Source organism: Xenopus tropicalis, chromosome 5 (assembly GCF_000004195.4).
Source record: "Xenopus tropicalis strain Nigerian chromosome 5, UCB_Xtro_10.0, whole genome shotgun sequence".
NCBI classification, from domain to species: domain Eukaryota; kingdom Metazoa; phylum Chordata; class Amphibia; order Anura; family Pipidae; genus Xenopus; species Xenopus tropicalis.
This window is the reverse complement of record NC_030681.2, coordinates 38,987,725-39,003,755: the sequence shown is the minus strand read 5'-3', so window position 1 is coordinate 39,003,755 and position 16,031 is coordinate 38,987,725. Positions and strand designations below refer to the sequence as shown.

The 16,031-nt window shown below is 42.1% G+C and overlaps 2 protein-coding genes across 2 annotated transcripts in view; one reads left to right on the top strand and one right to left on the bottom strand.

Moving 5' to 3' along the window:
- The window catches only part of pygm (phosphorylase, glycogen, muscle), a 28,469-nt gene extending 24,544 nt beyond the window's left edge, over positions 1-3,925 (top strand). Inside the window, 3 exon segments of the mRNA NM_001001904.1 lie at positions 363-497; positions 926-992; positions 1,631-3,925. Coding sequence (NP_001001904.1) covers positions 363-497; positions 926-992; positions 1,631-1,783 — 355 coding nt within the window. The 3' untranslated portion in view covers positions 1,784-3,925.
- Positions 3,926-5,939: 2,014 nt separating this feature from the next.
- abhd12 (abhydrolase domain containing 12) overlaps positions 5,940-16,031 on the bottom strand; it is a gene marked incomplete in the record, with an annotated part of 48,077 nt that continues 37,985 nt past the window's right edge. Inside the window, 6 exon segments of the mRNA NM_001142129.1 lie at positions 5,940-7,229; positions 7,230-9,753; positions 12,867-12,994; positions 13,879-13,957; positions 14,445-14,527; positions 14,965-15,044. Coding sequence (NP_001135601.1) covers positions 9,723-9,753; positions 12,867-12,994; positions 13,879-13,957; positions 14,445-14,527; positions 14,965-15,044 — 401 coding nt within the window.

The window sequence follows — 16,031 nt, the reverse complement described above, 5'->3', positions numbered from 1 at the left end:
CAAATTGCCAATATACCACCATATTTTATTTACCCTGTGTGTTAGCTGAATATAAAGGCTGAATATAAATTTTCCATTTGCTTTATTTCTTTAAAGAATGTGTAAAGGCATGACTGGCTCAGGGTGCAGTTTCAGCCTTGCCTTAAGTAGCCATTGTCTCACTAAATGACATGCAAGTTTGGGGAGAGCGGAAGGTGAGGGAGAGCGCAAAGTGTGAAAAACATAGCGGCTTGCAGTTTGCACCCTGCCCTGCCGCACAGAATGTGTATTTGTGATCTCATTACAAAAAGCCAGGCCTAAAGAATAAAAAATCAACATATTGGGTATCACAGTCCTGATCATTCTTATCTTATCTCTTTCAGGTACAGTGCTAAGGCGTACTATGATAGAATCCCAGAGCTGCGACAGGTGATTGACCAGATCAGGGATGGACATTTCTCCCCCAGAGAACCTGATCTTTTCAAGGATGTTGTCAATATGCTGATGAACCATGACAGGTAGGTATCCATCTTCTGAGCATGTCTCTCTCTGATTCTGTAGGAGGCGTAGGACTCACAATCATTTAGGAATCCTGTGGTTGCTATGAATGATTTGAAATAATTCTTTTACTTGCCTATATGTTTTATGCAGTGCAGCTGAGCCTGCAGCGAGGTCTTTTAATTGTCTTTTCTGCATACAACTTGTACAGAGCTACTAGCCGACTTTCAGCTTCAATTGTACATTGTTTTTAAATTGGTAGCTATACTGTACATTTAGTTCAGTGTGTAGTCGGTTGAAGCCAGAATGTTGCACTAGATTGTGGCACTGTTAGCATTGTACAGCTGTAGCAGTAAGAGGGATATAGAAGTGTTTTGCTGTGCCACAGGACTAAGGAAACAGAAAAGAAATGCCTCAGTTCAAACACTTGTCTTCTTTGATTTTTCAGGTTTAAGGTGTTTGCTGACTATGAAGATTATATCAAATGCCAAGAGAAAGTGGACCAGTTATACATGGTAAGCCATTGCCATTATAAAGCACTCATTCTGTTTTCACTGTTCTCCCCCTTCCTTTATAAAAAAAAAAAAAAAGGCAATTTGTTCAGAGATCCCTATCTACCTTTGAACAAAGACCCTTACTTCTCTAAATAACAACATTTGAGCAACTCATTATCAGCGGCTTCTCATGGACTGGTAATTAGTTTTACTAGCTCCCTGGGGTTCTACAGGACAGGAAGTGCTAAAGAAATAAAAAGCATAGCTATTTCTAAAACAATAAAAGTATGCTCACCACAAGCCCTATTAATTCAGCCAAAGTTGAAAAGGGACATAAACTGCCCATTTAAGGATGATCTTCCAGTAATATCTAGGGGAAGAAAAAAGCATTCACCTCAGATCTCACCAGAGCTGCCTTACATGATTGGCTTCAAGAATTATCAAGGAGATCCAATAAGCAGTTACCCCAAATCTCACTCTTACTGGCCTTCAGCCTGGGCTTCTTCAGGGGAGTTGATAATCACTGACCTTTACTCAGGTCTTCCAGGACCATCCAAAAAAAAAAGTAGTATTTTCAATATTTTTAGGGGGCAAATCTTTCTTTAGGCAATGTAGTGGCCCCTGTGGTATTGATGAAACACTTTCCTTCTGCTCTTCAGAACCCCAGGGAATGGACAAAGAAGGTGATCAGAAACATCGCCTGCTCCGGCAAGTTCTCCAGTGACAGGACCATTAGCGAATATGCAACAGAAATCTGGGGAGTGGAGCCATCAGCAGTGAAGATCCCACCACCCAACATACCGAGGGAGTAGAGGCCGCAGGGTGCATGTGCTCGCTGTTCTCTGCTGATAGTTGTGTTGGTACCGGATTAGTACTTGTCCACCAGTTGTGACTTAGCACCATTTTCCCTGTCAAAGCTTAGTCTCTGGGAAATACTTGTGTGGTCCTTATTGGGGCTCTCACAGGTAACCGGCTGCCACTGACAGTCTTGCATAGCTCTCTGCTCAACCAAACCAGATTAGCAGCACATCTGTAAATCCTCCTCCCACAGGCTTGCTTATATATATATATATATATACTCTCTATTACACAGCAGAACCTCTGTGTATCTGTGTAGCTAGGAATCTTTACTTGTACTTCTGCATTTGCTGGCCTGCAACTCACAACTTTTAGCAGCTGGGCATTGTAGCATAGCAGTGTGAGCTTTTAGAAATGAGTTCCCTTGAAATAGCCACTGCCGGTGATTGTAAGGATAGGGCAGTGCTGCCCAGAATCCTGAGTACTGTATTGGAGGGGATGGCTAGCAGGGAACACGGTGCTGTAGATACAGTCTAGCCACAAGGTGCTAAAGGTGCTAAGGAACCAACACTCACTGATCCGAAGTAAGATTCACCCAGAATGTAGTCTCTCCGTGATACCAATACCGCTCCGTACCACTTCTGTTCTGAGGAAGGAAGAGAACAAGCGTCTGTGTCTGTAGCTTTTCATGTCTTTGTCTTTGTGGAGACACTTTAGTGTGTGTGATTTACTAAAAAGTACTGTATTTCTTACAGAAGATTTGCACGTTAACTCTAGTTTCATGCTTTCAGCATTGATTCTTTTCCCCTCAGGGAAGCAGAACTCATGTCTCTCTGGCTGCATCCAGTGGCCGTTATGGATGCTGAAAGTTGCAGTTCAGAAGCAGGAGAGACACTGTTCAGCCATCCCTTATTTTAGTTGACAATTATTTTTAATGTGTGTTTTGCACAGAAGCTACTGAATTCACTGCTGTTGTTTCATACCATTTCACTCTATGGGACATAGGAGGCTCAGTGCCAGGAGGCTGCTGGGTCATGATAAGCAGTGCAACATGTCTGCAGTTCAGTAGTATTCCCCATTTACAGGAGGGGGAAGTACTTGCATTTTGCCCTTATGGAAGCAGTAAAGAAGAATATGTTCTGTGGGCAGCACTATGCCACACCATTATACCTTACTGCAGTTGTAGGGCTAAGTCTAATTTATGATACTAAAAATAATAAGGCATATTGGGAATAACAAGCATGACCAACATCTTTACTGCTACTGGGGAACCACTCAGGGCTTTGTACTATAATCATCAAATTTGTGGGTAATAAACCCAATATTGCCGGTTGTAAGCAGCTAATGATGATTTGCCTGGGAGCCAAGCACATGGGGGGATGGGAGGGTCTTTGGTTTAGTTGTCTTTATGAGCCCAGCCATGCTCAGCAATGCACTGCATGCCCCATTGAGTTTCAGCGTAGAGAACTGCTGCCGTTCTGCGTAGCGGCCCCTAGGTAGGGCAAAGGCCAGACCCAGCTGCATTACACCACTTACCTGGCCTTCCTTCATCTCCTGCATTTTATATTTGAGGTACTGAAAGATTATATACAATATATATTTTAATGAAACGGTTTTATTCATTTTATTATTCTGAGAAAACATGATCAGTATGTCAGCAGGGACCACATTGATTTGTGTGCTATCCTATTAGGCATCAGGATTCTAGCAACTGATTTAGAACCTGTGCATGTCTTTCAGTAGGACTAATGCCCAATCAGCACCCCATTCGCCCAACCCATACATTCCTTTTTTACCAATGGAGCATGTAACGCATTGCTGAGCAGCCCCAAGCACATAGCTGCACCCAGAGTGCATTTCAGCGGGTCATTGCTCCCAAGTGGCAGGTATGAGTTGGAAGAGAATAATATATAGGAAACTAATATACTTACTGGGCATTAGAAGTGGAAAAGGGAGATTTGTGAGCAATGACTTTACTAACCAAGCAAAATGGTGGCATAGCCATACTGCTGAGCGAGTGTATGGAGTCTGATGGCTACAGACTACTGCCTTGTAAATAATAATGTATGCACAGCAGATCCGTATTGTGTTCCTTCTTCCCTGTGTCACGCATTGCCCTGAGCTTCCAACGTCTAATAAACATCCATCCAACAAAATCCTTCTGTCTCGCGTCTGTGTGTTCATGAAGTGGAGTTGCTGGGGGTCCCTCAGAGGTGTATGGACACCAACTAATATGCAGTGTCTGCAAATAAAAGCTGGTGGCACTTAGGTAGTGTAGCCGCAACATTGTTCCCTTTTTGTCTCCTATTGGTGTCAGCGGGAATCCCATGAAAACTGTCCCCAAACATGAACTATACCCTTAGCCTGAGAGAGAAGTTATCCCAGAATCCTTCATTTCCTGCAAGGGCTAGCTCATTCAGTTCCTACCAATTACACCTCTCACTCAATATAGAAAGGCTTTGGGTTCCCACTCACAGGGCGGCCTCAATAAGGTTATTGTATCACCATATTTCCATACACGGGGGTCTGTCAACTGCAAGCTAAAGAAAAGTCAAGTGGCCACACATAGATCTATGTTTAAAAAAAAAAATACATTAGTCGTAGGGCCAAATGATTGGATCACAAGAACAGGAATGCAAGGTGAGGACTGTGTCAATGAGCCAAAGCAGTCCTAGATCTGATGGGAAGATTGGCAAATGGCGGATTTTCTGCCAGATATTGGTCAGGTAGGGCTGTTGGAGGGCCCTATACATGGGCCAATAAGCTGCCAAAACAGTCGGAAGGGCTTGAATGAACAGGTTAAATGTACCTGCATCTGGCCACCTTTACCTACCGATACACAGAAATGGACTAATATCTAAATAAAGACACGGGGTCTCATTTACAAGGCCCAGGCCAGGGTACCAAAACAGGCACTAAGCACCCATAGGCGTACAATCTTTGCACTCCAGAATGAAGCCTTAAAGGAACAGTAACATCAAAAAATTAAAGTGTTTTAAAGTAATTAAAATATAATGTGCTGCTGCTCTGCAAAAAAATGGTGTTTTTTCTACAGAAAAGCTACTATATAAATAAGCTGCTGTGTAGCCATGGGGGCAGCCATTCAAGCTGGAAAAAAAGGCACAGGTTACATAGCAGATAACCAGTAGATAAGCCCCATATAATGGGGATTTATCTGTTATCTGCTAAGTAACCTGTGCCTTTTCTCCTTTAAATGGCTGCCCCCATGGCTACACAGCAGCTTATTTATATAAACTATAGTAATGTTTCTGAGGCAAACACACCAGTTGTACCAGTGCAGGGCAACAGTACATTATATTGTAATTACTTTTATACACTTTCATTTTTTTGGTGTTACTGTTCCTTTAATGCTGTTGCATGTGTGTATGGGGCCATTGGAAATGATGGTCTTTCATTCTCACCTCCAGTTGCTTAAAGGTAACTTTCAAATTGATCGCTGCAGGTTTTGGATCTGACCATTAAAAATCAGTTTATTAGTTTCTCTGTCTGCCTACACAATAACTTTGGAGAAACCCTGACAGCAGGAATAACTATAATCCAGGGATCTATACAGGTATGGGATCCATTATCCGGATACCAGTTATCCAGAAAGTTCTGAATTATGAAAAAGCCATCTCCCATAGACTCCATTATAAGCAAATAATTCTAATTTTTAGAAGTGATTTCCTTTTTCTCTGTAATAATAAAACAGTTTAGTACCTTGTACTTGATCCCAACTAAGCTATAATTATCCTTATTTGAGAAAAAAACTATCCTTCTGGGTTTATTCAATATTGAAATGTTTTTTAGTAGACTGAAGTTATGCAGATCCAAATTAAGGAAAGATTTCCTTATCCAGCATTCTGCATAAGGTTCCCAGTCAGGACAGACATTGATGATGATGATGATGATGACGACATGGCTTTTTTTAACTGAGCCAACATCCTACTGGTTGATTAAAAAAAATTGCCTACTGTGACTGATGTTTTTAACCCGCTCATGAAGGGAATAATCTGGCCAATGACTGCAACGGGCTGTGATTGTGTTCCTCTGCCTCAATGACTTGACTGTTGGCCCAGTGGTTGAATGCTGGGTTCAGCCTGGTTTGGCCTCCATCCACACATACTGTACCAAATTCCCACATGACACAAGAAAACAAAATGCAGCGTGACTTGGGCAGAAGTTGGTCTTTTATTTGGAACTACATATGAGCATAGGAAATGGCTGCCTTCTCCGTGCCCCTGCCCTACTAAGTGTGAATAAATAACAGAATGTGTCCATGCGTTTTATAACCAAACAGTAATGCCAATTTGATCTGTACGTTTAGTAGAGTTATTAGCAGCAGCAGCAGCAGCAGCCAGACATGGAATGTCAATAACAGATCTGTTTGTACAAAAAATATATACAAGATTAGCACAAAAAATAGTCCTACAGGGTGTTACCCTCTGTACCTACTGCACAGCATGCCTGCTAGGGACGAGACGCCGAGAGAGACAGCCAAAGGCAAAGCAGTCACTGCCAGTCTTACTATTGGTTGTGTTGGGCCATGTCTGCCAGTAGAACTGCTTGTGTGTAATCTCTGTATGAGCTCTGAACCTTCATAGCAAATAACTGCTACAAATTCACCACTGTTACCATCAATGGCACCCAAAATGCCACTCTCCGCCTGTTACCACTTCCCATGTGAAAATCTACAGGTAAAGTTGTGCCGGGAGCACACCTGGTAGTAACAGGAGGTGCGCCTCTCAGGAGGGCTTTTTATTGGATGTAGCAAGCAGGTGATCAGCCAATAGTAATGAGAGTAGAAGAGATGTCTTGCTCTTCGGTTAACAAATAACTTCTTGTGATACCTTAGATTGTAAGCTCCCCTGCGACAGAAATGCTGGGAAGGCTGCAGGCTCCCCACCTAGTTGGAAAGCCACACAGTGTAGTATAAGGCTAATGATATGTGTGGTGTCTTCTCTCTGTCAGCATAGGGCAAAGCAGACACAGTCAGTTTGTGGTGTAACGGTCAGAAATCATTTCCATGAGTCCTGCCCCAGTGGAGCTTACACTCTAATGTCTCTATCATTCACACATCATAGTGCCAATTAACCAGACTGTATATTTTTGGAGTGTGGAGGGAAACTGGAGTACCTGGAGGAAACCAATGCAAGCACGGGGAGAACATGAAGCTCTATATAATCTGGGCCAATGGCACCCAAGCTGCACATTTCTATGTGTGTCTTATGCACAGGCATATTCTGTTGCTAGGAGAGGTATCCATGGCAAAATGCTGGAGGTTGGTCTATTCCCATTGCACTGAATAGCAATAATTCTGGGTAAGCCTCCCACGTCATCAATGCCTATAAAATCAACCCAAAATGAAACACCTTTACTGATGAAGATAAACCCCCAGGTGCCTCCCAAATCTAAGGACCAAATAGTCAAGTTATAAGGTTTTTGTGATTCTGTCACTAAGGGTCTGTCAGTGCCAGTCACATAGCAGCAGTCACTCACTAAGGGTCTGTCAGTGCCAGTCACATAGCAGCAGTCACTCACTAAGGGTCTGTCAGTGCCAGTCACATTGCAGCAGTCACTCACTAAGGGTCTGTCAGTGCCAGTCACATTGCAGCAGTCACTCACTAAGGGTCTGTCAGTGCCAGTCACATTGCAGCAATCACTCACTAAGGGTCTGTCAGTGCCAGTCACATAGCAGCAGTCACTCACTAAGGGTCTGTCAGTGCCAGTCACATTACAGCAGTCACTCACTAAGGGTCTGTCAGTGCCAGTCACATTGCAGCAGTCACTCACTAAGGGTCTGTCAGTGCCAGTCACATTGCAGCAATCACTCACTAAGGGTCTGTCAGTGCCAGTCACATTGCAGCAGTCACTCACTAAGGGTCTTGTCAGGCTGGGATGTCTGTCGCACTGGGTACTACATCCTCCAGTGTGGACCTGTCCACAATTGCTTTATGGGAACAACTGGGGTTTATATTGACCTTTCCCACTTCCTTGTACCAGGGCCCTCCAACATCTTGCTCCATCAGTCAGTGAGATGCAAGTCAAACAAAGAATGCTGGGAGCTATAAGCAAGCCGCCATTGCAGTCTCTCTGTTGTATTTAACACATTAACTACTAACTGTACTACTTGAAACTCAATGTAACAATTTAACATTTAATTAATGGGGGGGGGGGGGAAATCACTGGCTGTTGGCAAGTAAAATAAAACATTCCCGAACTCTCACAGCACGACAAACATGGGGTGGCCAATGCCGATTGGTGCATTTTAAAGGGTAAGGAGCTTAACATTATGGGCTCTGCAGCTTTCTCCTTGGATGACCTGGGATCATCTTCTATACCAACCCTCCTGCCTTGGGCTGGAGCATGTGCAGAGCTATCCAATGCAATGACGTGTGGGTCACATGACCAGGCCACGCGCCATCACGAACTCTGTAAATAGGCTCATGCACACATTAGTTCAGTGCCTAATTGAAGTGACATTATCCAGATTTAAAATGTGCCAATTTCAGAGACAGACTAGGTAAGGAGATGTGCACCACCGGAACACAACACAAATAGCCCCAAACAAACAGAACTCGCTTCACATCCACGAGATGGAACGTATCAGTTATACCATATCCAGGAATATATCACTGGGAATAACAGTGAATCTTGTTAATTCTGTGCAGACAAAGGCAACGCAGGACATATATGCAGGGTTAAGACGAAAAAAAAAAAATCTGTACATGAAATACCTCAATGTTAATTATAGCACAAGGCCAGGGTTGTGTCTGTAGGCACCCAGACAAGAAGTCATACCATCACAGTGAGCAGGCATTAAGGGTGATGTCCCTGACACCCAATCTGTGTATTGACACCCAATGCATGAATGGTGATTTTGCACACAAAAAAGTTGTTCAAATAGGAAATTAGCTTTCCAGTACAGTCAGTGGGAACTGGTCCATGAAGCACCCAGCACAAATAGCGGGCCGCCCCGGCAAGGCCTCCCACCAACTCTACTGGCAATCCATTCTGGCCAGGATTTTAACCTGGAAAGTCACTATATTCAAAATGCAGGGGGTGCACTTACCATTAGATCTGCTCCGTTATAAAGAGCTGGGATAATGTCCCAGACCCTAAACCTTGCCAGTATGACTATAATGTACATACATGCTCATTTTCTGGCCTGACATGTTTAGCATGTATATTAGAGGACAGGTTCTCTACAAGATAAATTTTGGAACATACCAATAAATTAAAGTGCAATGGAGTGTGGTTTCAACTTCAGTGTCATTATGAAATAAAATACATGTTTTAAAATATTAGGGTGGCTTTGGGATGGGAACCTAGAAATAGATGTGCTACTTGACCAGCAAGACGGTTGTATTTTGGGTAAAAATCCTGCGCAGCCTCCTAAAATGTAATATCCTATGTTTATCCCATGCAACCCCCCAGCATGTTTATCCCATGCAAACCCCAGCGCCAAAACCCCCATTATTGTAAGTTACTGCTGGGATACTTGTGGCGTCACACTGCATATGGTCCCACCTTTCCAAACCCTGCCAATGGAAAACTACAACTGGGAGTCAATCCAAACCAGCATCTTATGTGTTCCACTAGCATCCAAGGGTAATTCCATGGCATACTGACCAATTCTCAATGAAAGTAGCTGTCCCAATAACCATTTCTTAATGACAGCAGATGTTCCATAGAGCTTGGTACCAACCCAGTCCAGCCATGCATGTTGCAAGGCTAGCAGATAAACAGTAAGCAGGACACGCACTCATCCTGTAGTGGGACCCAGTGAGAATGGAACTGTTTGGACCCCATGGCATAAAGCACAGACAGGGAACACACAGCAGTAGTGACTCCAAAGCTCTGGGTTTGTTCGCTGGCTGCAAAAGTTTCCTAGGCTGCTGGTCCACAAGTCTTCATGCTAAGGGACAGCTGGGTTGTCTGGTTTTGTTGGGTTTATTGTTGCTCTGTGTTTCCCAGGAAATCCCTGCAAATTAAAAAAGGGTGTACAAGGTGAATAATAGGCATATAAAGGCTCATTGCTGTGTCACCATAAACACTAATCAAAAGGACTTTATTTCACAGAGAGATGTTTTTAAGGACCTATCCCTCAATCCTGTTTAACTCCCAGTGTAATAAACCCTGTGTTTACAGTAACAAAGTAATTAAAACATAATGTACAACTGCCCTGCACTGGTAAAACTGGTGTATTCTACAGAAATGCTACTATGGTTTATATAAATAAGCTGCTGTGTAGCCGTGGAGGCAGCCATGCGGCCATACTGTGCTGTGTCAAACTCATTACCCACAGTTTTTACAGCCCTCTTTGGCAGCAAAGTCATATTCCAAGAATTTGAACACTTCTCTGAATGTAACCTGAAAAATCATCTCATTTTGGCAAATGTTGATAGTTGATAGTCCACCATTAGAAGAACACTGAGCAGCAATGGTGTGTATGGCAGGGTAGCAAGGAGAAAGCCACTGCTCTCCCCCAAAAATATTGCTGTCCATCTAGAGTTTGCTAAAGATCATGTGGACAAAGCAAAACTGGAAGAATATTTTGTGGATGGATGAAGCCAAAATAGAACTTTTTGACTTGAAAGTGGAGCGTTACATTTGGAAAAAGTGTTCTGTTTTGCTGCATCTGGGCCTGGACGGCTTCCCATTATTAATGGAACAATGAATTCTAAACTATACCAGAGAATTCAAGACATCTGTCCAAGAACTTGATTTCAAGAGACAGTGGGTCATAGAGCAAGACAATGATCCTAAACACACAAGTCGCTCTACCAAAGAATGCTTAAAGAAGAATAAAGTGAATGTTCTGGAATGGCCAAGTCAAAGTCCTGGCCTTGTTGTTGACATGTTGTGGAAAGACCTAAAGTGAGTGGTTTGTGTGAGGAAACCCACCAACATCCAAAAGCTGAAGCTGTTCTGTATGGAGGAATGGGCCAAAATCCCTGTGCGGGACTGATGAACAGTTACCGCAAACATTTAGTTGCAGTTATTGCTGCACAAGGGGGTCACACCAAATACTGAGAGCACCATTCACTTACTTTTGCCAGATACATCATTGGATCATTTTTTTCAACAAATACATGACCAAATATAATATTTTTGCTTCATTTGTTTCACATTTGTTTTTTATCCACTTTTTGGACTTTTAAAAGTATTTTTACCTTGAAATTTTAAAGGGGTCACAAAATTTGGAGCAACACTGTATATCCATTAGGCTAATTTCACACCATTTCTCAGCTGGCAGAGGAGAGCCAAAACTACCCCTGCTGCCTCGCCTCTATAAGTGAGATGCGAGGGCCAGTTTTGACTCTCCCCTTTGCTTAAATGGGAAATGCCTTGCAACGCAGGAACTTTCAGTGGAGCATTTTGGAGCTGAGTAAAGCCAATACTAGTGCTACATGCATTTCCTATTCATGTAAAGGGGGACGGTGGTGGCTGGTTTAGCTGTTTCTAGGTTAGTAAACAAGTGAACAATGCTCTGTATCGATACTCTTTATTATCTGAACTCTGCACGGGTCCAGCTTATGGTATTTATAGAAAGCAGGGTTGCAGCATTTGATGGACTATTCACAGCAAGCCTTTGTACACACAACTTCTTGTTATTTATCCAAGTGTCTTTAAATCAATAGCAGGCATTGTGTTTCCACCACTTCCAACAGAAGGAGGGGCAGAAAGATTACAAGTAGCTGTGGCACAAAGAGACTTTTGTGCTACAATTTGTTAGGATTTTGGTGCTCTACTGGTTGTGATGTTATATGAAAAATTTTATGAGTGGGGGTAAAACGGACAAACTAATGGACTACAGAGTGGTAACTAAAGTGAGCCATAAACCCAAAGATCAACTAATTTAGTGGCCGTTGCCTGATTAGGCCATCTCACGGATCATAATAAGCGCCTGTGCAGCCCAAATGAGAGAGGATCGCATCCATGACCCAAAGCAGTCCTTGCCCAACCTAGCTTGATAGATCTGACTTATACCAATCCAAATATAAGTTGGGGAGGTTGTTGTTCTGTACTTAGTAACTCCACACAGGAGGGGTTAAATGCAGTGGTCTCTTGCAACTGGGATCTCTACTCTCTGCACCAGATGCGGCATTAAAAGTACAACAGGCATAAGGGCCATGGCAGACAGGGAGATTAGTTGCCACGTGACAATGCAACTGGCACCGCTTTTGCCATCCCACCAGCAATTTACATTCTTGCTGGTGGGATGGCATATCAGGGAGATTAGTCCCCCACAACATGGGAGATTTATCGCGGGCGACTAATCTCCCCGTCTGTCACGGCCCTAAGGGTACAGACCACAGCAGCAGATGCAGACGATAAGAGCATTGTGTGCTGGTGGGAGGGATTCTGTGCCCAGTATAGTGCCTTGCAAATGAACCCTATAGTGCATCATGCTTATTGAGGCTATTCCTGGCTTTTCTTGATCTGTCACATACCAGCACTTACAGTACCTTCCATTCCACCTTCTTATTAGTGAGTGGAAGCTTTTGTGCAAGCTCTGATTGGTACACAATGCGGCAGTTATTCCCAGGTATAAATCTCAATAAGGAATTATGACAAATGTGTATTTTGGCCTGAAGTCTGGCTGTATCAGATGCAGCTAGCTCCACTACAAACCCATTTGTGTCAGGAAGGGACTGACTGCAGGAAGGGACTGACTGCAGGAAGGGCCACACTTCCATGTATAACAAAGCAGTCACTGCTCATCTGTTTGATGTCCAGCATTGTTCACAAGCCAGAAATAGCCACTGGTACTAAGGCTTTTTAGGGCTAAATTATCTGGGAATGCTTTCTGCCACCTCCCCACAAAGTTTCTTAGCAGATACTTTCTCATTGGCAACAGTACAGGACAGGACTTTGGCTCACCCTAACCTCTCTGATTTAATCTAATCAAATGTAATTTAATGTATGTATAACTTTAACTTTATTAATCTAAGGCTAAGAAGTGAAAACTAGGCACCAGGTTAAAAGCAGCTCCAGTTCAGTTCGCAAAGTCCAATCTTTTCTGGACACAATCTACATTGGAAAAACAAGACTGCTCAACAGAATTTGCCCCCCCCCCCCAAACTGCTTTACCTCAGTATCTGGCGCAACTCTGGACTACGGTAGATGTATTTGTGCCTGTATCCCAGATCTTTATGGAATGGAACAAACTGGACTTTGTAATCACGTAAACTTCGTGCCGGGGCTGCAATGTTGTAAAGCTGCAAAGATTTAAGAACAGCGATGAGTGAAACATACAGCTGCTGGGGGATGAAATTAGGAAGAAAGCTGCCCTATGTGGACATATGCACTCACCAGGAGCACTGCTCAGACTCTGTTATCATTCTCACTATTTCCTGCTAACCAGGACATAAACAGTTGAGTGCCATATGCTTTAATAATCTGTCCTGAGAATATGATGGCAAAGTTTTATAAAAAGATAAATTAAAATACAGAAATGGATTTGTGCTTTAATAAATAATGGCCACTCACAAATGTGTCATTAGCTGATAATACAACTTCTGTATCTATACATCTAGAAGCCAAGTCTGTGCTAAATATAGACACAACTCAGGTTGGTCAATAGACACAACTCAGTCGGTCAGGGGTCAGACCAAAAATAAAAAGACGGAAACTTAACAGGGGTTTAAAAGCTATAAGAGTATATAAAGGGAAACAATGACAAAAACTAGGAAATGCTGATAAAGCAGTTGATAGGCAGCAGTGAATCCAAGGCCAATATTATATGCAAGGACATATAATTCAGACCTGTAAGGATTATAAGCAAACGGTATAAAAGCTTGTGTTTGCATGATGGCACTGGATGGTGTTTCCTTTAGCTACAGGCAATTCCAGTAATGTAATAAGCATGCTGTCATACTCTTGTCATTGTATGCATTGTAAATATATGCAGAAAAAACTATGATTTGCATTAAAGAGTATTGTTCAACCCTTACAAATTTAATTTACTTACTTTTTATATATTAGCAGTTTTACACTGCTAATATCATGCTTTTAGCTCAGTGGTGCCACGTAGTGCAAAGTTCTCTCTCATTCCAGGAATGCTATAAATACTACCTTCTCACAAAACATTTCTATGAATTACCTTTTTTCCAAGATGAAATGGAATAACAGGATCATCTTCTGCGTGTAAAATGAGCAGGGGACAGGAAATATATTTCACACTAGAACCAGAGAACAGACAAGAGGCATTTGTTACTCCACAATAGAAGTCTGGAATCTATAAAACAGACTCGGAAAAACAGGGCAGCTTTTTAATATTTAAAGTAAAGAGTCTAAAATAACGGAGAGAAACATTACTTTGCCTTGGTCTCCCACTTACTCAGCAGTGCTACCATACAGTATAGGACAGACTGTTTGTAGCGGTACATCTCGTAGAGTAATTATTACAGTCCAAAGTGCAACTGATGCAACGACTGCCAATAACCCAAGACAGCTGCACTGATGCTGAGAGCTGTTGCAAGTTGGATGTGCTTGGTATCCAGAATTAAAAAAAAGCTTGCTTTCTCAAAGCACACAAATCCCAAAGGAACACTGTTGTAAGTCATCATATTCAGTTCTCTAATGATAGGCTATCCAAGGCAAGCACACATGAACTGAGTCAGGTAAGAGACAGAAGGACCTTCTCTGGCGGAAGCATCAGTCACTTACTTGTCATCGTTGGCAAACTTAATGCCACTTGCTGTGATGGGGTCTAAGAAAAACCAGTCAAAACCCGGGAAGTATCTATATATCTGAAAGAGACAGAAAAAAAGTAGAATTTTAGATATCAGACACTTAAGTGCTGCTGCAATCACACCAGCCCTCTCCATGTGCAACAGTTTTATTACAAAACTATACCTTTTGTTGCTGCCTATGCAATAGTAGGGCCTATTTAACACTAAAATTGCTAAAATCTGCACCATAAATACTACTGGGGTGAAGACACACGGAGCTACTAGTAGCAGAAACTTTTTCACAGCTACTAAACTCCAGAAAATACCCTGCCATAGACAATACTGAAAATTGGCTCTACTAAAACACACAGAGACAATTATCAGTAAACGATCAGTCTATTTTAGTAGCCACAACAAGTAGCTGCTTCTAGTAGCTCTGTGTTTCTTCACCCTTATGTAGGTCATGATGGTGGGCAGGGCTTTATAAAAGTTGTATCAGCACAGATTATACTTGCCACAGAAAATGGATGACTCTTTGCCTCTTCCCGAATATTGGTAAATGGAGATTCCAGGATCAGAGAATCAGGAGGGGTTTCTGCAAATATAAAACTTATTACCAGAATATCTATTAATACAAAGTATATTATTTATTCAGCATACAAGCAGATCATTAGCAATGCAGTACTGAATGATTTATACTATGTGACATTTGTGGGGGACATATGGATATAAAATACTAAAATGAGTTGATTGATGAGTTGATATATATAATAAGTTGATTTCTAGGCTCAGTAACAGACGGCAACCCAAAACGTGTTTGGAATCAGTAGAAAAGAAGGTGGGGAGGTAATGGGGGCATCTTTGGTGGCACAGATCTTCATTGCTCAAGGGCTTTCCTATAATTCAAGTTCAAAAGTTTCTACCATAACAAATCTCTTAAATTCATAAACAATTATCTACCTGTATAAAAATTAATCAATAAAGAAAATAAATATTGTGTAACTATCAGTATTGTTTAATAATTTGCAGGTAAAACACAGTCCCTTTGTTAAATGTATATTGAAGCAGTAGAACAACAGTGTGTTTTTAAAGATTCCTGTTTGAGTTCAGTTAAATCTGGGAGTGGCTCAGTCATTCTAACAGAGGTACTATGGCTAATGAGCAGCCAACCATTCAATGGAAGGGAGATATTTTAAAACAATGTACAAGTCTGACTCCTAACAACAGAAGTATAGACTTATAGTACCTAGTTCTTGGGGGGGTTGAAAGTGCTGCCCATAGAAAATGGAATTGATAAAGAGATGTCATCTTTCATTTTTTTAATCTTGAATCTGTCTGCAAGTGACCTTTTCCTTCTTCTTCTCTGCCGCAAACACCATGTGACCCATAGGCCTCAGAAGATACAGTTATCATGCTCTACGTACTAACATGGAATGTGCCAAGGTTTGTACCTTTATCAGAGATCCATTCTGTGCAGCAGAACAGAACAGCAGTGCATAACGTTTGAGTTCTATAAGAGCTTATAAAAGTATAATCACAATAATGTCTGTGGGCAGGAGTAGATCTTTGAATGCCATGGTCC